The following is a 26826-nucleotide window of genomic DNA, read 5'->3' as shown; positions in this document are numbered from 1 at the left end:
TTTTCTACTTGAATATGTGCGACATTTGTTTTCTCAGAACTTCAGTTGATTTCTTGGGTGTTCAGAATGATTTGATAACTATCTAGTTGTAGTTGAGGGATGAGACGAACTTAGGGTCCCCCCAGTCCTCTGCTATCTCAACTCCCAAATCCTCTTTTGTTTACTTGTAGTTTAATTTGTTCTTCTTTTTCTGGTTCTTTAACATGGAAGCTGAGGTTATTAATTTGAGACTTTTCTTCTTTTTCCCATAAAGGCATTTAATTTGGTAAGTTTCCTTTCTAGGGCTGCTCTACTGGCATTCAAAATGTTTTACATGTCAGACTTCCATTTTTATTCAGTTCACAATACTTTCTAATTTCCCTTTTGATTTCTTCTCTCACTCATGGATTATTTAGAAGTGTGTTATTTAGCTTCTAAATATTTGGGAATTTTTCAGCTATCTTTCTGTTATTGATTTCTAAGTTAATTCCATTACGATCAGAGAACACACTTTGTATGACTTGAATCCTTTTGACATTATTGAAATTTGCTTTATGGTCCGGGATGTGGTCTATCTTGGCAAATGTTCTGTGTGTACTTGAAAAGAAAGTGTACTTTGCCGTGGGTGCTGAGAGGGCTGCGTAAACGTCCATGAGGTCAACTTGGTTGATAGTGTTGTTCAAACCTTCTACATCCTTGCTGGTTTTCTGTCCAGTTGTCTTATCAGTTATTGAGAAAACTGATCGTATTGTGAGATCTCCAACTGTAATTGTGAATTTGTCTGTTTTTCTTTGTGGTTCTATCAGTTTTTGCTTTATGACATATTTATAAAGATTTCCGTTAGAAGCATACATGTTTAGGATTGTCATGTCTTCTTGAGGAATCTGTACTTTCACGATTAGGAAATAACCTTCTTTACCTTTGACGATATTATTGGCTCTGACATCTACTTTGTCTGATATTAATATAGTCATTCCAACTTTCTTTTGATTCGTATGAGTATGGTATATATGTTTCTACCCTTTTCTTGTGTTTGTACCTTTACAGTTAAACATTTTTTTTTGGGTAACCCATATACAGTTGGGACTTGTTTTTTAGACAATCTGCCTTTTAACTGTGGTACTTAAACCATTTTTGTGTAATGCACTTATTAACATGTTAGATTTAAGTCTATCATCTTAGTTATGCTTTTTCTTGCTGGCTCTTTCTCTATTTTTCTTTTGGTCCCATTTGTTCTCTTTTCCCCTTCCTCTCACTTTCTGCCTTCCATGAGGCTAGTTAAGTATATTTTGTGACTCCATTTATGCCTTTGTTGGATTATTAGCTGTAACGTTTTGTTTTGATATTTTAAGGGTTGTTGTAGGCTTGACAGGGCACATCTTTCACTCCTCACTGTTTGCCTTCAAGGGATATGTAACACTTCATACGTAGTCTAAGGGTCCTGTAATAGTATTCTTCCTTTTCTCCTCTCTTGGCTTTTATGCAACTGTTGGCTTTCATTTTACTTATACATGCATTATAAAAAAAATTCACAATACATTCTTATTATTTTAGCAGTCAGTTGTCTTTTAAATAAATTTATATACCAAGAAAGAAATCTTATATATTGACCAATGTAGTTAGCATATCTGGTGTTCTTCATTCCTTTTGTGTGGATTTAAATCTCGATTTGGTATCGTTTTCCTTTTGCCTAAAGAACTTTCTTTATTATCTCTGGCAATACGAGTCTACTGGTGATGGATCCACTGGAGTTCCTGTTTTAACACATTGAAAAAGCCTTTATTTTTTGGAAGATATTTTCATTGGTATCCAATTCTTGATTGACAGTTTTTTTCATCTTTCGGTATGTGGAGGTGTGCCTCACTGGCCTCTCCGGTGGATTTATTGCCAATGAAAAATCTACTATCATTTTTATCTTTGTTTCTCTGTATGTAATGAGTTATTTTTCTCCAGCTGCTCTGAAGATTTTCTCTTCTTGTTGATTTTGAGTGATTTTGGTGTGGTTTTCTTCATGTTTCTTGGTATTGGGGTTCATTGAGTTGTTTAGATCTGTGGATTTATAGTTTTCATCAAATTTGGAAAGGATGCAGCTATCATTTGTTCAAATATTTTTTCCACCCCTCCCCTTTCTTCAAAAACTCCAAATACACATATGCTAGGTCACCTGAAGTTGTCCCATGGCCCACTGATACTCTTCCTTTCCAAAAATTCTTTGTTCTCTCTGTTTCACTACCATTTCTTCCAGTTAACACATCTTTTTCTCTGCAATGTTTAACTTGCTATTAATCCCCTCTGGCTTATTTCTCATTTTAGGCATTGTAGATTTTATCTCTAGAAGCTCAATTTGGGTCTTTAGAAATATATATATTCTGGGACCATACTTTGAATGTATGGCATTTAGTTATAACTACTTTCATGTTCTTGCTGGCTCTTTCTCACACGTGTTAGTTCTGGGTTGGTTTCAATGGATTGATTATTTCCCCCACTATAGATTGTATTTTCCTGCCTCTGCATGCCTGGTAGTATTTGATTGAGTGTCAGACATTGTGAATATTGTCCCGTTGGGTGTCAGATATGTCTGTATTTCAGTAAATTTTCTTGAGCTTTGCTCTGGGACACAATTAAGTTGACCCTTTGGGTTTTGCTTTAGGATTTGTTAGGTGGGAGCAGGCAGTTTTAATCTAGAACTAATTATTTGCTTCTGCTGACACAAGACCCTTTGGGTACCTCCCCTCATGTGCTGTGGATTATGAGTGTTTCCAGGCAGCACCCCCAACCCTGTGTGAGTGCCGTGCACTGCTTCCCTGAGGCCTCTCAGCTCACTCTTTCCCTGGTCTTGCATAGTTTCCTCATAGGCACAGCCCAGTGAGGAACATGAATTCTGTGGCAGATGCTCTAGAGATCTTTGGACTTCCCTCTCTTTGTGGTGCTTTCCTTATTGGTACTCTGTGCTGTGAACTCTAGTTGCCTTGGTCTTCCCAGACTCACTGGGTCCTCAACTCAGGGAGTCCACAGGGCTCTGCCTGGGCCCCTCCACACACTGTGTCCCGGACATGTTGAAGGATGTACAGTGGGGTGGTCATAGGGCTCACTGCTTTGTTTCCCATCTCTCTGGGATCGCTGTTCTTTGTTGTCTACTATTCAGTACTCTTAAAAACTGTTGTTCCCACATTGTTTGTTTTCTCAGTGGTTTTGGATGAAAGGATAGACCCATTCTGTTCCTGCATCAGGAAGCAGGAGCGAGAGCCCCTGCTGCCACCACCACAGGCCATCTCAGTGCCGGGGGTATGTGCTGTTCCCAAGGGAAGAGCAGACTCGAATCAGGTGTGCGTGACTCTACTATGCGTCATTGCTTCTCCATCACTACACCATGGAGTGATGTATTCACTCCATGACCAAAGCACTCACACGATTATTATCCAATCTGACTCTGTCAAGAGCCGAATGAGATGAACAGACATTATTTGCCCACTAGGCAAGTAGAGTCCAAGGCCCAAAGAGGTGTAGCGAGCTGCCCATGGCTGTGTTAAAGTTCAATAGCAGAGTCATGACTATGACCCTCTAGGCTGGAGCTGAATTGCTGCTTCTTCTCTCCCCTGTAGCAAGGCAGCAGGCAGGGAGCTCAGCTCTGCTTCCTGATCTGCCGTGACACATGCATTTCCCCACTGGGAAGAGGGTGAATAATCCAGTCCCCTGCTTAAAAACACACGGGAAAGCCAAACCGCAGTGAACGCAGCCCCAGGTGGGCCCCCGTGCTGCTGAAATGTCTGGTGTGTACAGTACAAAACTGTGGTTTTTGACTGTTGCTATGGTGTGTGGACCAAACAGGAGTGTGTTTCCCTGGAAAATTTCAACAGTGACTCATCCTTATTTCTGCTAGGACCGATTGAAGAAATGGATAAGCCTAGGGGAATAGCCATAATAATAGCAATGTTTGCTACCTCTGGGGAAGTAGGTTGCTATCATTAGGTGGCTTCTTAAAAGCTTATAAAGTAAAGCAACATCAATCACATTCAAAGAGAAGCGGGCATTAGGAAGGGATGGGGAGGTGTGAAATGCATTCTCTTTAATAGAGAGTCTTGTTTCCTCTTGGTTTGCAGGGATCTGGCCCACAAGGAGCGGTCAAAGGCTCTGGCCCCTTGGGAAGCCTCTGAGCTCAGACACAGGGTGGGGAAGTAGAGAGAAGCTCAAAGTTCTGCATTCAAACTGCATCTCTCTACCACTGAGCCTTAGTTTCCCCATCTGTGAAATGGGCACGAGGAAGCCTCCCTATCTCCCAGGGTGTTTGTAATCAGGCAGCCTGGATAAAGTAGGTGCTGGCTGGTGCTCCCTCAGGATGACTGTCACACCAGTGATCCTGATGGTCTGAGAACAAGGAAGGATGGAGTTGACTTTGGTAGCGGTACCTGGTGGACTTTGATGGGATGCTCCGACGATGCTCCAGGAGATGTCTGTGGGAAATGAGGTGGAGGGGCGGAAGGAGAGAGCAGCATCAGAGTGAACACTACACTAGCGGTGACTGTGGGAATTTGTGGCCTGGGCCCACTGGGCCCACCCAGTGCCCTAGTGAGAGGGCCTGGCCTCCAAACCCTGCTTTGTGCAAGCTGGAGTTCCGAGGAGGCAAAACTGGGTGCAAATGTGCAAACAGGGATGGGATCCTGCCTGCACAGAGAGGATGGAGAGGTGCAGAGACATCACTTGTGGCATCTGAAAGGAGAGAGAAGAAGGAATAACGAGAGAGAGAGAGAGAGAGAGATGGGGGCAAAGAGAGAGAGCCACACAAAGACAGCACAATTCATTTGTAGTCTCTGAAAGGAGGGAGGGAGAGAGAGAGGGAGGGAGAAGGAAGCGGGGAGGGAGGGGGAAAGAAAGAAGGCAGAAGGGACAATGGCAGATAGGGGAAGTGGGAGGGGGCGGGGGAGACGCTGGGAGAGCAGGGAGCCACACACTTGCAGGAACAGGAAGCAGCTCATTGGCTCCTGCTCTCAGCGGGCACCGGACTAGACACGCTGTGTTTGCCCTGGGTCTGCAGCCTCTCTGCAGCCTTCAGCTCCCAGGCCCCTTCCCGAGTGAGCCTCTGAGGCGATTTGCTCCTTGCCACCCCGAGAACCCTAACTAAGCAGAAAGGAACAATAAAGTATACAGAGAGAGAACCGCAAGGAAAGATGCCAAATGCAAAACCATTCCTTCCTCTAAGGGCGAGTTCTATGGCTTATGTTTTACTACTTTTCTGTTCCCCGCCAATTTTCTCCAGTAAGCATATGTTACGATCTTTGTAGGAAGAAACCAGATAGAAGCACAGCCCGTAGGACCCAGGGTGGCAGCTGCCCTTGGCTCCTTCTCGTGTCTGTGCGGGTCCTGCCCTTCTCTCCATCCATTTTGGAGGTGCTGTGCTTGTGCTGAATGTGTCTCAGTGGCCTCCTCTCCTCTCCCTTCCTTTCCATTTCTGGAGCTGGCCCTCCTTCTCCTGCACCTGGGGGCTTCCCACGGCATCTGCCCAGGGGCAGCCCTCCTCCTGTGTTTTGGTTTCTCCCTCTCTGAGTTCCTCAGAGCCTGTCCTGTTCCCCTGGCCAGAAGAGAAGCAGAAACACCCCAGAGCAACCGAAGGCAGTATTTCTAAATGATTGGAGCCCGAGGCTTTGGTGTCAAACTGACCCCAATTCCAAGCTGAATCACATCCTAGCTGTGTGTCTTTGGGCAAGTTTCTTCACTTTCCTGTGCTCCAATTTGATTTCCTATGAAACGGTTTCCAGTGACTTCTACCTTATTCCGTTTGAGAGGCATCCCTGAGATAATAGATAGGACACATTCTGGACTCAGTAAACTTCGGTTATGATGTCTTGAAAGACTTGCCTGCACAGTGATGTCTCTCCCGAGGCTGTGTCCCCTCAGAGAGGGAGGAGTCCAGGTGTGCGCTCCTTCTGAGGTTCTAAATGCGGCTGACCTCAAGCTCCTGTCCTCCATCGGCCAGCACTGAGCACCACACTGTCCTCTGCCTTCTCCCTTCGGGTCTCAGAGGCAGCGGCCTTGGCAATGGGGCCAGTCTGGGGCTCGGCCTCAGAGGAGCCTGACCAGCCCAGGGGTGGCGGAAGCTTTCCCAGCCTGGTCCAGTCTGCTCCTGCTGCTGGCTCCCTTTAGGCCTTTTGATGGAGGTGCAGGAGGGCTCAGATCGGTTCAATTCAATGTAATAAACACTGACTGAGCCCCTATTATATCCTGGTCCCTGGCACAGGTGCTGGGGCATGCACAGAGTAAGTCTCACTCCCAGAGACAGACTCACAAGAAGTGAGAGTACCCATTGTCTCCAAAGTGGGCAAGGAGAGGGTGAAATCCCTGTGAGGCAGCCAGGCCTGAGGGCACAGAGGTAGAAGGGGGCAGAGTGTGACTTCAGGAACTGTGGAATGGTTAAGGACACTTGTCAGTCTAATCTAACCTAATCAACCCAATCCAATCATGAGCTTATTAAATGCATCCGACCTGGATGGAGGACTGATGTGTTCTGGGCCCTGCTCTTTAATGATCTTTGGGAACTGTGCACTCTGGCCCCAGACCTGAGTGTGTGTGTGTGTTTGTGGGGGGGTACTTTTTCCTTTTAAACTAACTTCAAAAACAGGCCTTCAGAGCTGCAGGCCTTTCTCTACGGTCTTTGCCTGTGCTGGGAGCAGAAGCAGGGTCTGGTGAAGACTGTCTGTCGGGGAAGGTGTTGCAGGATGAGACGAGCCTGGAGAGGAGGCTGCCCCTGAGGGCAGGGAGCACACCTCCACCACCCTTTATAGGAGCCCATCTGTCTGTTAGATGCCAGGGTCCAAACAATAAAACATGTTTGTAAATAGCTGTATTATGCATGTCCTTAAAACACTGCACAACTGGGGCACCTGGGTGGCTCAGTCGTTCAGCGTCTGCCTTCTGCTCAGGTCATGGTCCCAGGGTCCTGGGATGGAGCCCTGCATCAGGCTTCCTGCTCCTCTGGAAGCCTGCTTCTCCCTCTCCCACTCCCCCTGCTTGTGCTCCCCCTCTTGCTGTGTCTCTCTCTGTCAAATAAATAAACAAAACCTTAAAAAAAAATTGTACAACTAACACATGAATGCACAAATGCCCCCTTTTAATAAATATTCCAGGCATCCAGAAAAAGAGGAAAATCTGGCATACTCCATTCTTTTGCCTTCCTCTGAGTGGCTCTCAGTAGGGTACGCACCTCTCCAGAATTTTTCTGTGTGCTATTTGCATACATGTGCATTTATAAATACAGAGTTTAGTTTAGCATGTAAATATTTTCAATACAAATAGGACCGAACTGCCTGTGTTGTTCTGTAACTTGCTTTTCTCACCAATAGGTCTTGGAAATGTTCCTCAAGGGACCTCCCGGTCTTTCTTACCCTCTTTAACTGTTGCCGGGAGGTTGGGGTGGGAGGAGGGGCAGGAAATGCAGATGCAGAAGCATCCCCAGTCCATTGAGTTGGGTCCAATTATTTGCTCTTGCAAACAATGCTGCAGAAAAGACCTTTATCCAGGCTTCTTGGGGTACATTTTTAAATATTTCTGCAGGACAGAAATTGCTAGATCGGTGGGGATGCATTTTTTTTTTTTTTTTTTTTTTACCTGGATGGATCCTGCCAAGTCCTCACGCACCTTCCCAGCCTAAAGGCTCTACCAGTTTACACTCTCTACAGCTGCCTGATCTGCCCTCTGCAGGGATGCATGGCTTCTCTGTTGGGGTCTCCCTCCCCTTCTGCTGCTCCTTTTGCAGATCCTCCAGGCTCTCCTCCAGGCTTTGGCCAGATGCCACCTTCCTGTCCTTTGCCATCCGGCTGTGTCAAAGGCCCCATTCTAAGGACTCCGAGTGACATCTCAAAACACAAAGCTGATAAATCAAGGACCCACGACTCTCGTTTTGGAATGACATTTTTGTTCTCCAGCAGGCTGTGCTGCAGGGTTTGGAGCAATCTATTCATCAATTTTGATTAAGTCCGCCCCTCCTTCACTCACTGACTTACAGTGTGAGGCTCTGTGCTCATTGTTTTGGAACCTTAGCCCTCATAGGGCATACTCTCATTGCTTGGAGCAAACTATGCAAACGAATTGTGCTATTATGTAAATTTATATTAAATATATTATATTATATTAATAGCCAGCTGGCTGTTGTTAGAATGTTTTAAATACTCAAGAAAGAGAGAGATAGAGAGAGAGAGGAATTCTGTAGGTGAGGGACCAGACATGCTTTGGGGCTAGAACAGTCTAACAGATTAGCACTGAGATTTATTAGTCCATCTCGAATGATTCCTGGGGCCATCCAGCCCTTTTGTCACCACATAAACAAATGTGGGGACTTCTCTATCCCTGAGCAAAAGCTGTTTTCAAGAGTGAAGGGGGAGGGGAGACATAGGAAAGAGATGTCTTTTCCAAGCCTCTCTTCCTCTGCCTTTGTCAAGATGGTCTGATCCGTCTGATCGTCAGCAGGGCTGTTCAAATGCCCTCCTTCCCTGCTTCATTAGGGTTGATATTTCTAAAAGATTTGTTTGTGATTATCCAACCTTCCCCGTTGGCAAGAAAAAGATGAGATGGCTTTCAGCCTGTGCATGGAAGTGTCCTCTACAGACTTTTTTTTGGCCCCTTATTAAAAAAAAAAAAAAAAATCAGAAACCAAGTCCACACTGTTCAGAGTTCAGACAGCAAGCTGCTTGGGAATCAGAAGATAACATGGTATACTGAGTAGCAGGACCCAAACAAAGAATATTCTGATATATTAACTTGTCTCCGGAGTAAGATAAAGTACCTGAGTCAACAGACGTTAGAGCCTGCTTTCCTCCGCAAGGGAGGCCATTGAGATAAGCCACTGGCTTCTGATGTCAGAGCCAGGGCAGAGAGCGTCCAGGAGCCGCTAGTTCTGTCCTGATGGTTGCTAGTGAGGGTGGGTACCACAGAAGATCTAGACGTTGGACTCCGGCTGGGGCTGCCATGTCAATTTGTATCATTTCCAGCTAATCACTTTTCTCCATGCACTCAGTAAAGGGTCTTTTTCGTTTTTTAGTTCCTAGTGTTAGACTGTTTAATTCAGTTACATCAAATCTGGAAGCTAACAGGAGCTTATATGGACTGTAAATTACCGAGGGTGGACCTCTGAGATCATTCTACAACATTCCATCCATTCATCCTTCCATTTAAGAATGATAAGAGCTGATATGTTCCTGTAAGAAGTTTAAAGTATATTGAGGGCATATTACACAGACACATAGAGCTTTTAATCTGTGATTGATTATTGGAGTGTCTGCTTCTCTTCTGAGAAGAGTTGGATCAGTCCTGTTCACGGTGGAATCATTCATGCCTCACACAGTGCCAGGCACAGAGCACATATTCGATAAACGAGCGAGTCAGCAGGAAATGAGCAAGGGGTGGGGCAGGAAGACCCAGCAGTGTGTGGAACAGAGGGCGGCTGCCAAAGCATGGTGAGATGTAGCCACTGAGAAAGGTGCTAGCTGGAGCTGGGATGTGGAATTGGGACTTTATTCTGTCTCTGGAAAGACATCAGTGGGTATCGAGCAGGAAACTAGCACAATAAAGCAGTCTCCAAGACATCAATGGGTATCAGTCACGGAAATAGCATGATAAAGCAGTCTCCTTCTCTCTCTGTCATGCATTCATTTACGCATTCATTCCATTCAATACAATTTATCAAGGATGATCTGTCTGTAAGGCACCACACAAAATACTGAAATATAAGGAACAGAAGAGGGGGAATCGTATTTTCAAAGAGTTCACAGTCCGGAAGGGGAGGAAGAGAAGAAGTAAACAGATGATTATAATGTATGAATTTTATGCTAGAGATTCACACAGAGTACTCCAGGATGACCTTCTGGAGGAGGTAACATTTGAGCTGAATCTCAAAGGACACATATGGGTCCGGTAAAGGAAAGGGTGGGAAGGGTGTTGCTGGCAGGGAGAGAAAGGGGAGAGCACGTGATGCTTGGGAATAACGGCCCACGGTTTGGGGTAGCCGGTGCATTGTGTGGGAGGCTGGGGAGCAGAAGGGTATTGCTGAAAAAGCAGCCAGGGACCAGAGCAGAAAGGGCCGTGTGGGGACTCCCAGGCTTCATCCAGCAATGAGGAAGGGAAATGCTCGGATCTGTACTTTACAAAGATCATGTTGATGGCAGAGAATGGCTTGCAGAGGAGCTGGATGGGCAGCAGGGACAACGGAGGCAGCTGTTCTTATCCAGGTGCAGAATCACAAAGGACTGAATTAAAGTAGTGTCCAGGGTGGGGGATAATCATTGCAGACATCTACTGAGCACTTACTATATGCTAAGAAGTGTTCTACTTGAAGGCATTAACTCAGTCCTCCAGTTAGCCTCTGAGATAGGAACTGTCATCATTCCCATTTTCCAGGTGAGAAGAATGAGGCACAAGGTCACCCTCTAGTGAGTGCATATGTGTACTCAGGCCACTCACAGGGTTGTGGGACTTAGGCAGAGCAGCAGCGTTGGGGTGCGGGTGTGAGGGTGGGGAAGAGGAGGAGTTCCATTTAGACTGTTGATTTGAGATGCCCATGGGACTCTGTGGGGGAGGGGTTTGGCTGCATCTGGGCTGGGAGTAGTGATCTAAGAGTCATGGTCAAGGGCATTCAAGGAGACTGAAGGCTGGGAGAGGCCAGAAACAACATCTTGGAGCACCCGCTGTCGAAGGGGGTGAACAGAGAAAGAAATGCTCATGAAGGGGACTAAGAAGGAAATCAGACCAGAGAAAAGAGTGTCTCAGGAGGGCATGATCAGCAGGTTACCTGCCACTGAGAAACCAGGTAGGGTAATGACTGAGGAGTGGGGAGTGTCCTTAGCAACAAAGACAGCCTTTGGCTACAAAGATTTCGCAGGTCACCTTGATGAAGAGCTGTTTCAGTGGAGTGCTGTGGGTGGGATGGGAAGTATAAGGGAGGTGAGGAAGGAGAGACAAGTCTCCAGAGTGGTTTGGAGGCACTTTGTTAGGGAAAGAAGGGAGAGGCTGCAAGGTAGAGGGGAGGCAGGGTAGAGTGATTTTATCTTCTTACGAGACTTGAACATATTTTTATGTGGGCTTATTTTGGGATAACCCCAATAAAGCTGAGATACTGGCTCATCCTAGCCAATCAACAAGGCTTCTTCTTCCTTCTCCACCCCCTGCCATCACTTCCACTTTGAAAAAAGCAAGCACTCGTTGTGTAGGAAAGAAGGGCGAAAACCCGAGTATTGGCAAAACCATGTGGGGATCTGGGAGAATTTCTATTTTGGATGCTGAGTGGTAACGAGTGGTTAAGTAGCTATGCTAGTAAATGCTTAGTTGGTTCTTATTTTTATCTATTTATGGGAGACACGTACCCTATTGATCATGGAGGGAATGGCCACCCAGCAGGCCGTCCTGCCTTCTGGCGCCTCCGTGGTGCTTTCTGGAGCGGAACCAGATGCTACCATATTTATGTGATGCCAGCTTGGGCATTTTGGAAGCTGCTGAAGGCAGGCACAACAAGTTCTCTCTTCTGCCTTGAAAAAAACAAATGGGCCAACCTTCATTTCTAATGAGGCCCATGAAGCAGATACTACAGACCCTGGATCTGGCTGTCACATTGATGAATGAGTCTTGTCTTTTGAGAGTCACTTAGGAAGTTGCATTTGGAAGCTTGAGCAGAGCTGTCAAGAGCAGACGGGGGCACCCCACCCAACAGCTGAGACTGTTTATTTGGGGGTGGGGGAGGGGATACTATTGTTGTGAGCCATAGCAGAATTCCCTCCAAATGTTGGAAGTGTGGCCAACCTACACTAAAGGCAAAGGCATAAGCTTCTGCAGGAGCCAGCTGGGCCCACACATCCCGCCAATGACCTAATTGGGTCCAGCAGGACCCAACCATTTATATTTGCCTTTATTTACAGCCCCAAACAGGCCAGTGGGCAGCTGCTCAGTGCAGGGTAGGGTGTGACGGTGGGCATTCTTATGGTACTTTGGAAACAGCCCAAGTGAGGAACCAACACGGAGTCCAGGTTTTGGGATTGGAACCCTTCTCATTCCCACTGGCGAATGAACGAGTGGTGTTGAAAGGGGTTCTTGGTGAAAATGGGATACCTCTGGCCAGTGATTTTCCAACCCTGTACCCCAAGGCATTTCTGAGACTTCGAAATATAGACCCAGGGCCATGTTTTCCAGGAAATTTTCTGAACAGTAGGGGCTGGTGGCCTACTGACTACCCAGGATCTCCAGATTCATTCTCAGACCTACCTGGAGGTATGGGCAAAGTGGCTGAATTACTAATTTGAATCACCACTAGGCTCTTGGAGGAGGGCATGGGAGATGATGAAAGTCTTCTGATATCAAATCACAACTGGGAATCCCATCAGGATTGGCAATCACCTTAAATTAGGGAAAAGAGTTTGACTGATGATGTCAACATTGAAGACAGTCTTGGGTCTTAATAAGCACTAAACTTGAATGTCCTAGCTTTGCACTTGATCTATCCACACATTCGTATAATTCTCCGCAAATTCCAGAGTGCTATCCTGCCCTTCTCATCTGCTGTATCCACTCTCATGTGCACGGATGGTCTCCAACCCTGACCCATTTCATAAGCTTTTGGTTTGATTAGGATCTCTAAATGTGTAGACAGAATGATAAAGATAACTTCATCTGTCACAGGCTGGCTTAGCCTCAGGGAGAAGGAGAGCCCTCAGGGCACATTTACATGGGGATTTTGGCAGGGGTGGGAGGGGGGAGGCAGGGAGAGCTTTAGAGTATAACATTTGAGTGCTATTTGAACAGAGGGTGCGGATCTGGGCATCAGGGTTCATTCATTCTTTGATCAATGCACATTTCCTAAGCTCACATATAAGCAAGGCACCGATGTTATAGAATCTAAGAGGTATAGGCCTTGCTCTCAGGGAGCTCCCAGTCTACAGTGAGACAAGGGCTGCTGGAGGTTGAAGAAATCAGTTCTTAAAAGGCAGGTGTAAAGATAAGTGATGCACAAGGGAAGTAAGTCCTACAAGGAGACTTTTGTATCTCTTAAGGAGTGTGACAAAATTGTCAACAAACCCACTTCATTCTCTGAGCGCTCCCAGGTTGGGAGCAGGTCTTGCTGATTTTCATTTTCCCAGCACAAGAAGTGCTCATTGAGTATTTGCTGAAGGAATAAATGAATGTGCAGAGAGTTGAATGGAGCAACTAGCTCCTTCTTAGGGGTGGGAGAAAGTCTTCTTAAAGACCATGATCTTTAAGCAGTGTTTGGAAGTATGAGTAGGCCTTTGCCAAGCAGATAAGACAAAGAAGGGATTCTGGGCAGAGGGAACAGCGGGAGCAAATGCATGAAGCAGGCATCGAAGGACACAGAGTGTCTGGCTGATGTCCAAGGCATGTTTGTCAACCACAGGGAATGATGAAGCCGGAGAGAGGGCTGGGGCCACATTGAACAGGACCTCAGAAGCCATTCTTAAGGGTTGAGGCTTTGCAAATTATGAGAAGTGCTGGAATTTAAGGGATTTCGGTAGGGTAGCAATGTGACCACTCTGTGTGTGAGCTGAGGCAGGGTTACCACCGAGGAGCATGCTCAGAACCTCTCTTCTAAAGTTTTAGGGATACTATTTACCTGGGACTGCGGGGCTATTAATGCTGGAGGCCCTTTGAGGTCGTCTAACCCAGCCCTTCCATTCCATGCTTGGGAAACCCATGGCAGAGGGAGGGAAGCAAATTGTCGGAGGTCTCACAGCACATTAGGACTAGACTTGAGGCCTCTGGGCCCCCAGGCTGATTTCCTCTCCACAGAGAGATGTGGGCTCACAGTTGGGTCCTGCTCTCCCCCTACTATGCAACCTTAAGCAAGTTACCTAACTGTGCAGTTTTATCTTCTGGAACGTGGAGATAATATTATTTCCTTTTTGGGGTTGCTGTGGGGGGTAAAATGAAAGAATGCATGTCAAGTGTCTCGGTTGCTTGATGCCTGGTAGTTGGTGTGTGCTCAGTTGGAAGTGATTGGTATTATATCCCCCTTCCAGGGTCTGTCTCCACCCCAGTGTATCATCCCGCTGCTTGTCTCTGGTGGTGGTGGTGCCGGTCCTGGGATCACACAGGGCTCCCACTGTAGCTGAGCAAGCCAGAGGTGTGTTTCTCAGCCTGTCCCAGAAGGCAGCAGCATACCCTGGCTTTACTGGGTTTAGGGCAGATACTGATTTTTAAAACAGTGATCTTTGCTTTGGGTGACAGTGCAATAGTGTGCTCTTTTGGAATTAAAAAAAATGAAAAAATAAAAAAGGAGGTCTGTATATACTTGGCGTGGGTTGAGTGATTTTTTTTTACCATGCAAAAGGACTTCCCCATTCTCAAAGGGATTCATGGTAGGTATCCTTTAAATCACCAGTTCCTCTTTGGGCTCTCACTCAGGAGTCCATTTCCCTAGTGTGATTCACCTCAACTTTCCAGGAAAAGGCTTCCTGCTCCCACAGTCTTGTCACCCCTGGCCTTTTCCCAAGATTCCCTTGAGCTTTGAGATGAAGCAGGGAATGCTGGAAGGGAAACAATGTAGCCAAGGCAGACCGTAGGATACACCATGATTTTATATGCCACCGAGAAAGAAATAGCAATGCTAGTTTTAGCTCTAAGGTGCCATTGATTGAGAGACAAATCCCGATTTCAGAAATGTTAAAATATGAAAAAAAAGTACAGTGGACCCTTGAACAAGACAGGTGTTCTTATATGTGTGTGTGTGTTTTATAAATATAGTACAATGTGGTAAGTGTATTTTCTCTTCCCTATAATTTTCTTAATATTTTCCTAGCTCTAGCTTACTTTATTGTAAGACTATGGTATATAATCCATAGAACATACAAAATATGTGTTAATTCTGGTCAACAGTAGGCTATTACTAATTCAGTTCCTGGGGAGTCAAAGCTTATAGACTTTCGACTCTCTATTAGAGGTTGGTGCCTCAAACCCCATGTTGTTCAGAAGTCAACTGTACTTCTTAGAATCACTAAAATGCGGTGTTTGAGAATCAGGGTCAGCTGGATACTAATGGCAGAATGAGATCATACAAATGGGACCAATCACCATTATACTTTGCTTCACATTATTTAATTATTGTTTTTTGTTTGGGAAAGAAACCGCTAATCCGTAGGCTTTGTGGGACAGACCCTTGGTCTCTTTTGTTCACCACCGTATCTCTGCCACCTTGTTCATAGTTGGGGTTCAACAAACATTTGTTGACTGAATAAACAAAAGAGCCACATTCTAAAACACGTGGAAAACCCAGAAAAGAAAATAAATCATTCACAATTTCCCCACTGTGGGTATTCTGGCTTATTTCCTTCGAGTCTTATTTCCTATGAATATGCTCTTTCATATACATGTAAACATAATTTATTATTAGATTTAGCTCCGGGATGTGTTTTTGTATTTCTCTATTAATATGAATGAAATGATGAAATGAGATGAAGCAGAAATGCTTTGAAGATTTGTAAAATGTTTAACCAAATATCTTATTATTAGTTATAATACTCATCACAAGGCTGCTATGAATGAGGCTGATTTTCTGAGAACACACTTCAAAGCAAACAACAAATTTGTTCTCTGAAGCCCAGAACGGGGCTGTCCCTGTCTCTCACTCACCGTGGGGAGTCCCTTGGTTTCCTTTTGGGAAGAGGAAGAGAGTCAAGGGTTCTTAGAAGTCCTGAGCTCCAGCTTCCCACTCAGGCCAGAAATTTCTTTGGTGTCACTCATAGAAGGTAAGTCCCTGCCTAAGAAAACTCAAGCCTGCCGAAAGCATTTACTGTTTGCTCCAGCCAACACCTAAAGATTGGGCTTCCGTCCCCTTGTCTTTGTGGACAGATAGGAGCCTAACTCTGACAGGTGCCTATTAGCAAACCCAGGTGGGTTTCTCATGGAACAGTCCCCCCCCTTCCTGCTTTCTGCCATGTTTCACTTCCCTGACTGCCCCAGACCCTTCTGCTCCCCTCCCTTCTCACATTTACATTAAGATGCCAGCCACCTCTGTGAAAATGGAAGTTGAGTTCCGTTCATGCTGAATCTTTGTCCCTACTGCAAGGGTATATTTTTGATTAAAATCTGTCCTTGTCACTTTAACGAGTGTCTGGCTTTGCTTGGGGTTGGCGGTACTCAAAAGCCCATGAGGCTAATAGCTTGGGTTCTGGGCTCACCAGGGCAGCCTGTCTGTCTGCATGCCTGGACTTGTTCGTCTGTGTTCTTACCCTTCTCGACTCAAATCCTCAGCCCTGAACTTGGCTCCCTGCCATCTGCTCCATGCCCTTCTTCTTTGTCCTTAAAGATGAGGTTTTCTGGCTGCGCCACTTGGTTCCCACCTAGGACACCCGTGCATGCTCATTTCTGATCTCTCCACCTGTCTCAGCCTCTGAGGCCTGTGGAGGCCAGCCCGCCTCCCAGCCTCCTCTGTGTCTGCCTCAAAGCTGACATCCCACCCACTGTGTGCTCCAGCCAGTATCCCAGGAATTAAGTACGGGAACAGCTTGGGAGGCCTACACTCTCAGTGCTTTCCCATAGATTAAGAAAGTTTTGCCCCCCCCCCACCCAAAAGGTTCTGGAAAAAACCCTGACCCAATTCAGTGAAAAAGAAAGTAAGCTGGGTTTCTCTCACACCCAATTTTAGGAACTGATGGATGGTATGGGAGAATTGGGTCACAGAGGTTAAGCTGATACCTTTCTCCAATTTCTAGGTGAGCCTCTGTCCCAAGCCCATCCCCGCTCAGGCCTCCTGAGTGGACTCAGAACCTTCCAAAAGTGGGAGTCCCATTTCCCCTCCTCATGCCTATGCAGGTGGCCAGCGTCGGCCCGGGACCTCTGGTCCAGGGAGCCCAGGAACTTACCCTCTGCTCCTGGGTGGCCACGAAAGTCTGGAACCCTGGAGCCACCCCAAAGCCCAGTTCTTGGATGAAAGGCGGCTCAGACTGACTGTGGATCTGAACTTTCACTCCTGCTTCAAATGTCGTTTCCTCTGAAAGGACAAAGACACACAGAGCCATGGGTCAGTGATAGCAGATGCTCACAGACTCCTGGGATTCAGAAGCTCAGAGGGACACCAGAAAAGGCCACATGGTGGGCAGTATGATGACCTGCAAATACATCTACATCTTTATCCCTGGAAACTATGAAGATGTCACTTTGCCCTGCAGAAGGGATACTGCAGATGGGATTAAGTGAGGGGCCTGGAGATGGGGAGGTTATCCTGGATTATCTGGGCAGCCCAATGTCATCACAAGGGTCCTCACAAGGAGGGTCAGAGTCAGGGATAGAATGGAAGAAGCTTTGTTGCTGGTTTTGGACATGGAGGAAAGAGCCACAAGCCACGGGATGCTGGACAAGGCAGGGGGACAGATTTTCCCCCTGGAACCCCTATAATGAATGCAGCCCTGCCAGCCCCTAGATTTTTGCCCTGTGAGACCGGGTTTTGGACATCTGACTTCCAGCACTATAACAGAATAAATCTGTATTGTTTGAAGCCAGGAAGTTTGTGGCATCTGTTATAGTAGCTGTCAGAAGCTAATTCAGGCCAGTTAAGCCAACCCTTTGCTTTTGACTCTGGCACTATAAAATGGGATTAGGAAGTGAGTCAAGCACCTTTATTTTATTCACTAGCTTCTCTGCTGGGCCATGAGCTGAAGGTGAGGGGATCAGGAGGGGGAAGAGACGAAGACACAGCAGCAGAAATGAAAATAGAGGACTTGCTTGTATGCTAAGATGCCTGCTGCCCCTTGGAGCTGTAGGAGATGGGCAACCAGAAGAGACACTTCTGCCTCTCTTTCACTTCACAAGAGAAATGGCCCTTGGCAGCGGGAGGTGGCAAGAGTGGTGGAAGGTGATGGGATGGCAGAGATGGGCTCACAATTGGTAGAGAATGCACAGGTGGGCTGTATGAGTCTTTCCTGGGTCAGAATCCTCAGTCTTACTCTTGCCCAACAGCCCGCAGAGGGAGCTGTCCAGCATGAAAACCTGCACAACTTTCTCCCAGGCTGATAAGGAGCGCAGCCTCCCTAACCTGCCCCTGTTACCAGCCTTCTCGGGGCAGCCTCATTCATGGCGCCAGATGGTCCAACCCTCCCGGGCTGCCCAGATTGGTTGTTACTGGTCTCTGCTCTGCATGAATGCACATGCATTCCTTCTGCCTGGAAAGCCTTTCAACCTTGTCCACCCGACCAATCTCCCTACTCGTCCCCGAAGATTCAGCCCCCAGCCCCACCCAAAGCGAACCCTTCTCTTGCTCTCTTGTGTTCCTTACATATGCCTGATGAAACTTCTGCCACACCGGGCACTAATTCTTTATCCACCAGGCTGGAGGATCCTGAAGCCAAGTTCTGGGCTGTCTCCCTGGATCTCAAAGGTCCTCTGTGGGGCCAGGCCATATAGCATGCACTCAGGCAATGCCTGCTGAGTGAATAAGGGATTTGTGACTCAAACTTCATGCAGTTATTAATGGACAAGGCCAATCTAGAGTCCAAATCAAGGAGTGTTCTCAAAGAAGGGAATGGGGAGAGGATGGATAAATGCAGGAATGGGGGAAGATGGAATAGGGGACAAATGGAGGTCGAGGTGAGTGAGTGAGGGAGGGAGGTGTTAGCACTGGGATCATAGTCTGGGGACGAACACTGAGAGGAAGGAAGGGCTGGGGCCAGGCACGGGAATGGGTAAGACCCATAGACAGCCTGGTGACAGTGACCCACAGACAGTGACAGAGGCAGGGGCGGGGGGTTTCTGATGGGCAACAATTCCAAGGTAGGGGTACATACACAGAAGGGCTTAGTAGGCACACAGGGATTAGTAAGAAGGATAGGCAGGGATTTCAGAGTCCAAATTTGGAGCTTAGTGGCTGGCATGGGGTTTAGGAAGAAGAGACCCTCAGTCAGGAATCCTTTTGTCCTGTGTTAGAGAAATGGGAGAGGATCCCAGGCAATCCACAAACACACCCCCTTCCCTCCGGTGGTCAAATGTTCTGCTATTTTTTTACCCAGATTGTCTGTGTGCAGAATGCTGTCCGAATGTCCCGGCATGCCTGTGATTTGAGGCCTGTCTCTCCCAGGGATGGTGAATGCTGCAGAGAAGTGAGTGCCCCTTATTCCTCCCAGTGCCCCACAGGAGCATCAGGGAAGGCGACTGCGGGAGATGGAGGATGGGTGGGAAGGGGAAGGGTGGAGGAGAGGTCAGGAGCCTGATGAACAGGCTTGGATAGGGAAGCAGCGAAAGTGGTGTCATGCTGGGATCACAGGGATGCTTGTGCTTGGATGAACTGAAGTCATGTTCAGTGAGCTGTGGGGTGTGGGATGGGAGAGATGCCAAAACTTGTTTTCTGGAGCTCTCTGAAGCTGCGTGCCAGCTAGGTAACTGAGCTTAGGAAACCCGAGAGCCAGTAAGACAGGCTCAAAGGAGGGGACCCATGGCTTACAGGGAGAAATGAAAAGTGAAGTCTTTCTGTCAGAAACGCTTCGAGTAATGGGCAAAGGAGACAGGCCAGGCATGCCTGCCTTGTGAGAGCTGCCCAAGGCCAGCCAGAGCGGGTTGGGTTTGGAAGGGGAGTTTATTCCAGAAGCAGCAGGGGCTGGGGCAGAGTACATTTCTAAATGATCTCCTATCATTACAAATATCCAGCGACTGGCTGGACACAGAAAAGAGCGATGGGTAAGGCTTCCACTCTCTTTAGAGAACTTTCTGTCAAGGTGGAATGTTCTAGAATCCGTGCTCTCCAACATAGGAGCTATAACAACATGAAGTGTGACAAGTGCAACCAAGGAACTGAGATTTCAATTAATTGCCTAATTAACCCCCCCTAGCTTTACCGAGGTATAACTGACATATTGTGAGGTAAAGTATATGATGTGAGGATTTGATATATGTACCTGTTAGGAAAGGATTTCCTCATCAGATTAATTAATACATCTATCACCTCACATACTTACCTTTTTTTTGTTTGCCTTATTTATCTTTAATTGAATTTCAATTTAATTAATTTACTTAAATAGTCGCATGTGGCTAGTGACAACTTCAGTGGGCAGTGCCACTGGAGAATGTTAGGTATGAACAGATTCAGACGTCTCACAGCATCAGGGACAGCACAGGTCCTCTGGCCCTGGTTCTCCATAACACTACTTAGTCTCCCATCTCCAGATAGTTTCTCTTCCTTCATAGAGCTGCCCTCAGCCTCCCTCTGTGGGTCATTCTCCAGTCTGAGTAGTGAGCAGCCCCCTTCCAGTCTCTGCCCTGTAGTACCCACCTGCAGTGTCCTACACTTCCTGGACATGGATGCTATCAGTGTCACAGTGAAGACCCAACTTAAGAATGCAGTGATCCAATATAGACAGAGTCAAAGGCTCCAGTCAGGTACCTCAGAGGTTCTTGGACAGGAATGCACATCAAAATCATGTAGGGAGCTCTGGGTGATGATTCTGGGGACCCACCCCTCCATACAGTCACTCTGAGGTAGAGCCCAGGCATCTGCATTTCCAGAGATTCGACTATAGGTTAACTGAGGCCAAACACAGGTGGGCAAGTAGCAATCTAGTCCAGAGAGGGGAAGTGACTTGGCCAAGTGCACACAGCAAGTCCAGGGTAGAGCAGGGGCTAGAAGTCAAGTCCTCTGACTTCTAATTCATTCCCTGCCCTTTGACAGCTGCGAGTCTGCCCAGGGTCTGGTTGGACCCAGGGAAATGCCAGCAGCACAGGCTGCCTGTCCACATCACACGACTTGGCGGTGTGGGGGGTCCCTCCTGCTGAGAATTAGGTGGGTTGCCCATAAAACCACAGCAGTAGCAGCTATAACAATAACTGGGACAACCCACGCAGTTTTGGGGTCCCAGCACAAAATGAAAATGTGGGGACCCTTCTTAAAAAAAATTATGAATTTCAAGACAGCCACAGCTGAACATTCAAGCAAGGGTGTGACCTTTGGAGCACGGGGATCAGCATGACCACATGGGTGGCACGTTGGAGGAGCCAGCCCTGACCAGAACCCAGACTGGCATGGACAGAATTCTTCCCAGCCTCGTGTTCTCCTCACCACCAAATGATCTGACACGGAGCCGCTGCAGAGTGTGGGCCCTAAGTGCAGCGAAGGATTTGTTTACATATCATGAACACCAGGATTCAAAGCCCCTGAGAGCGAGTGAGTGCGTGAGAGCATGAGAGAGCACAGTGAAAGGGAAAGTTACTACATGCACAGTGTTGGGAGCCCTTGTTAATTAAGACCAAACATGAAAGATAATGTTGGATCAGGAGGAAGGCGGTAAGGCGCGTCCCAGCCCAAGCCAGAATACCGTACCCCTTTTCAAGTACACAGCCATGGCCGGCTCAAGGTGAGGTCTACCTGTAGAGCGTTTTCTGTGCATGCAGAAAGGATTTGGAACCTCTGGGGGAGGAGATGGGCAAGCCACGGGCAGAATGCATAATGGGGCCGGGAAAGTACATAGCAATAAAAGAAGCTTAAATATTTAATCTTTGCAAATTACAGGAAATATTCCAAGAAAGTAAACACGAGGGAAGTAGGAAGGGAAGATTTTCTGAAAAGCCAGAGGAATTTTCTAGGCTAAGGCAGGGATATGTTGATACAGAGCAATCTGTGTTGGCCAAAACCAACTTTACAACAGTGGCTAGGATAGCTAGCTGGAGAGGAGAGGGTAGGAGGGAGGCCAGATGCATGGGGGCTCAGCTCAGTGCAGGATAGCCTCCCCTAGCCAGTCCTCTGCATTCGGCTCTCTGCCCTGGGAGCTGCACCTGCAGAGACTGTCCTCACCCTCTGGCTTCTGGCTGGGGTCAGCCAGTGATGATGGGCCTGTAGGAAACTGGAGAAGAGAGGAGTGACTCTGGGATATTCAGTCTCTTAGCTCCAGTTGCTGGGTCACTGCGAGTTAGCCGCACAGCACCTAGGAAAGCCACAGTTCTGCACTGGGGGTGCTAAGGGGAGCTCTTGGTATTGCTCTCTGTCTGAGTTCTGATGCCAGCTCTCTTCCCCTTTCCCTAGGCATGGTAGTGGCTGTCCTGCCCCCCCCAAGCCTTGCCCACACCTTTGTAAACAGTCCTTCATTCATCTTTCCTTGGATTATCCTGTTGATTGCCTGCTTGTGTCCTCACTGGTTCGGACCCCAGAGGGCATGTACTGCCCGGGCTCTGGGAGACAGCTAGAGGCACCTGTGCAGCACCATGCATGGAAGGATGCTGCTGTGTCTGAGTATTCTTGGCGGGAGACCTCACGGCCTTCAGGGTGGTCCATGGTTTTCAAAGGTCATCCTTATTTTGAGCTGAAAACTGCCTGTTTATAGATTTTCCCCCTGCTCCCAGCTCCATCCCTTTTTCCACTTGACACGCCTTCAAGGATCTGAAGTTACATACTGTGACCAGAAGTCTTCTTGTTTCCATGCTAACCTTCCCCATGGCCCCAACCCCAGTGTGTCCTCATTCCTGGAGGCTTCGCTAGCGGAGGTATGCTCGGTGCTTTGACCTGGAGAGACTTCTGTGCAAAGGGGCTCAGGACACTATCCCTGTCTCCCACAGGACAGCCAATAGCCCTTCATGGTGGATGGACATCCTGGGGACACAATGGGTGGGGCCATGGTGAACAGAGCTCTCACCTGGAGTAGAGAACGCTTTTCCCCAGGGAGTGACCTGGGCATTGTAAGAGAGGTAGGAACACAGGCCTTCTACCTGGGGGGTCAGAACCAGACAGAGCCTAGGACAGTTGGTTAAATTCTTGGGGCTCTGGGGTCAGGCAGGCTAAGATCAAGTCTAGCTCTGTGACCTTTGGCAAGCTTTTTCATCTCTTGGAGCCTGGGTTTTCTGCAAAATTTGCAGAATGGGCTTGGAACTAATAATGGATCTGTCTTCATAGGGCTATTGGCATTGCACAGAAAACCCTTAGCACAGAGTCTGGTGATTAAGAAATGCTCAGGCTTATAATGCTGTCACCGTCCTTATTCAGTGTTTCCGGCTTTCAATAAAACCCAGCTGGATAATAACTCACAAAAAAAAAAAAAGCTAAATCTGCTTCAATTAAAAAAAATGGATTTATAAACTCAAGTCTCAATAATAAATAATGTTCTTATTAAAAAAAAAAACCCAGCTGGGTCAGGTGTCCTTTCTCACTCCTCCTTCCTGATGGGACCCCCTGCATCTGGACTGGCCCTTCTCCCCTTCCATCTTGTTGATCCCTATCCAGTTTTCCTGTCCTGGAAGGTCTCCTCCACTGGATGTCCCAATATCTGGTACTTCTCTTTTCCACTTAACTCTTTCTCCACTAAGACTGGGAGATACTTGGGGACAGGATCAGTGTTTAATTCATGCATATCTGCATAATGCTTGGCACATAGTAAGTATCATACTGCTTGCAGAAGTGAACAAACAGCACAGCTGATCTCTGAGACTCACAGAGTCCCAGCTTCTCCTTTTACAGCGGAGATACAGAGATGCCAGGAGGGTGGCCCATTTGTCTGGGTCTCCTAGGTGAGGTTTTGGCCAAGCTGGGTCCGCACAAGGCCTGCTGAGCCATCGGGACCCACTGCCACCATCTCAAGGCAGCAGGTGGTCAGTCATTCAGAGCCTGGCGGGCAGCTGTGTAGGGACTTAAGCTGGGGGGGTGGTGTCATAGCAAAGACTGCTCGGGACACCCTGCTGAAGGGACCTGGCTGGTGTTACTGTCTTGGGTGGCTGCCATCTGCCTGGCTTCTGTGGCCTATGATATCACAGTGGGGGCGAGACTCAGCCTTTGGGCCTCACTGATCTTCGAGCTCAGGGAGAGGGGCCTGGAGTGTCCAGGTCCATGTTTCAGCCAGGCTGGGGAGGGGCCGTCCATCCGCTGGACCACCCCCCTCTCCGGGCTCCCCACTGGCTTCTCTGGCTCTGACACTGCTCACCAGATGCTGGGGCTGGGCCCTGCCATTCTCTGGGGACTGAAGTGTGTGTGTACACGATGGAGAGAGAGACAGAGAAAGAGATAGGAGGGTAAGAGAGGAACTATCTCCGAAACCATGCTCATCTCCTCTTACTTCCCTGAAGTGGCTCCTGGAAGTGCTGCTGTTCACAGAACCAGAGAAAACTCTGGCCTTCCCGAGGGCCCTGGGTGCTTGCCACCACTCTGCATCTGTCCCCTTGTCCACTGGACAGTGACATACCAAATGCCTTGCGTGGACACCTGCCACAGGCCAGGGGCCGGGGGCCCAGCAGGGAACCGAGCAGGTCCTGTGTCCTCCTGGAGCTCTCATTCTGGGCAGAGCAGACACCAACCAGGGACACAGGCCAGCCGCGCCCAGTGCTGGGGGGAGAAGCATGGGAGAGGACAGCGAGACCGCATAGGTGGGGGGGGTGGGAGTTGGGGGGGCTATGACTCTCCCGGGCTTTCCAGCGTGACTATCTGTAGGAAGGGACCTGGCTGACGGGCAGGTGGCTCATGGGATGACCCCAGGAGAGTGTTCCAGGAGGAAGCAGGTGTGTTCCAGCCGGTGAGGAAGCCCCGAGACAGGCATGCCCTTGGCCTGTTCTCGGAGCCACTGGGATGTGGTCAGAGGCTGGATGATCCCTTTATTATGCTTTAGAGTTGCCCCAAGAGGCAGGCTTATTCCAGACACGAGAACAAATGTTTTACAGAGAAGAAAACAAAGGCTCAGAGTGGTCAGCTTGCTGTAGCCACAGTGAGCAAATCCAGCATCCGTCCCTGGCCGTCCGCTCACAAGGTTCTGCTTTTTTGCCCTCTAATACCTGGCATCACTCAGACAGAATGCTGTTCTGGTGTCACTGGCTGCATTCTCCATGGGGTAGGTCCCCTTTGAGAGCTTGCAGGCCCGGACTCTGAGCCATTCATGTCCCTATAGGACATGGCAAACAACTACACTCCCATGAGTATGGTAAGCTCTGGGGCTCACAGACTTCACGTCCCAGATCCTCCCCAGCATCCCGAGACAGGCGTCAATATGTCAATTTTCCCACTTAGGGAAATATATATAAATTATATATATATTTTTACATTGTATCTATGTTATAGGTGAAGAAACCAAAGTCCAAAGAAAGGAAAGGACAGGCCCAGGGTCCACATTCATGGCTGCATAGAATTTTGGAGCTAGGACAGTCCTTGACACTGCTTGAATCCAACTAACTTTTCATCTTGTAGGTGAGAAAATTGAGACCCACAGGGAGGAGAGTGGCCAATGGCCACATGGCAAGTGGTGGCCTGGCAGAGTCCAGGAACCAGGTATCTTGACTCCTCACTCTCCCCTGCCCTTTGTCAGTCGACTAGAGGAAGCACTGGTCCCAGGTGACAAGCTAATAAGGGTTCAAGCTGTACAGGGATGAAGCTGTACAGGATGAAGGGAGAGAATCTTTTAATTGACATTGGGTTCAGCAGCCTGTGTTCTCTCATCTCAGAGTTCAGGGGAAGGCTCACTGTGTGGGACGGTGACAATAATAGGGACTGAGGTCCTAGCTCCAGCCATTGAGAGCTCTGGTGGAAAGGTTCTGCCAAACACTGTTTTGGTGGTCCACTAGGGGCGCCATCTTGGTTCCTCCAGCCCTTCTGGCATGCATAGAGGAATCCAAGGAGGCCAAGGTGGGCCCTGGAAAGGGGAGCAGGAGAAAGGGGAGCCCAAGAAAAGTGTGGGCTCTGAAATCATGGAGCCCTGGGTCTGATTCCCAGCCCCACCACTGAATAGCTGTGTGACCTCAGGCAAGTTATAATGCCTCTCTGAGCCTTAGTTTCCTCTTGTTTAAATTAAAGGGGGGGTTGCAGAATAGAGCTGATCCCTCAGGTGACTTTTAGCCTTGCAATTCTAGGAGCCTGCGATCATGCACAAGTCTCCTAACCTCACTGCATCTCATTTTAATGTCCTGGAAACTAGATTTTAAAAACCCAACATGGCTGCTCAGCCCTCGCAAGTCAGAGGAGGCTGAGTTTTCTAAAGACAATACAAAGGCTCCCTGAATTGCTGCCTGGCAAACATAGGGCTGTGTGTGTCTTGTGCTCCCTGCCCACCCCTCTCCTGACAGGCCCAGCTGAGCAGCACGTCTAGATGAGCAAATCTGAACCCAGCACAGAGATGGGTACGATCATACTCCAGAGCTTACAGGTGACATTTTGAGGCTAGACCAGATCCGGAGGAAGAGAAATCAACACTGTGTCCCCAAGCCAGATGGGCTGCAATGATGTCTGTTCAGGGCAGGTTGTGGGGTACAGGGTTCTCAACGACAGCTCCTTAGCAAGTGGCCACGACAGTGTGGTGAAGGCTGCAAACCTCAACCCCTTCCTGCAGAGCCTCAAAGCCCCTGTGACATGATCTGGCAAAGATGTTAACCAAGCAATGAAAATGTTAACCAAAGCAACAGCTTTTATCCCTCCCTTCTCGTTTTTCTGTTTTCATTATTAAGAAACACTAGCTCTTGGCGGAAAGAACCAAGGACCAAATCAGAGATAGATTCAAGTGCTAGTTCCAATGCTCTTTGGCCATGAGGTCATGGGAAAGCCACTCGGCACCTCAGAGACTAGCTGACTTACCATCTGTTCAGTGGATTAATCTGTTAAATGATTAAGCCTGCTCGGTCTACATCGTTCAGAGTATATGAGGGTCAGAGGATATGATGCAGGTGAAGCACGTTGTATCCTATGGAGTGATTTGTCCATGTTGGGGAAGGAGAGGGTTAATGTTGGGTCTTAGTTATGCAACAAAGAAGAGTGGCTTCATTTGACACATTCCTGTTAAACAGAAGGTCCACAAAACATACATTCGTGAAGGCACCGGTGTGCAGTTTGGTCTGCTCTCATTACAAAAACATTTATCCCAAGGATTCTTTAAATAATGAGTTTCCGTGGTGCATTCAGTCTCAGAGATTATAAACTCCTTGGTAAGA

The 26826-nt window shown here is 47.9% G+C and overlaps 1 protein-coding gene across 2 annotated transcripts in view; it reads right to left on the bottom strand.

Annotated features, from left to right (window-relative positions):
• The window catches only part of ASIC2 (acid sensing ion channel subunit 2), a 1015092-nt gene that overhangs the window by 51868 nt on the left and 936398 nt on the right, over positions 1-26826 (bottom strand). For both annotated transcript variants that reach the window (XM_047708911.1, XM_047708910.1), the window contains exon 3: positions 16824-16951. In XM_047708911.1, coding sequence (XP_047564867.1) covers positions 16824-16951 — 128 coding nt within the window. The remainder of the gene's footprint in view (positions 1-16823; positions 16952-26826) is intronic.

This window comes from Lutra lutra, chromosome 16, assembly GCF_902655055.1.
Source record: "Lutra lutra chromosome 16, mLutLut1.2, whole genome shotgun sequence".
Lineage (NCBI taxonomy): Eukaryota > Metazoa > Chordata > Mammalia > Carnivora > Mustelidae > Lutra > Lutra lutra.
The sequence above is the reverse complement of the archived record's forward strand: the minus strand, read 5'-3'. Positions and strand labels throughout refer to the sequence as shown.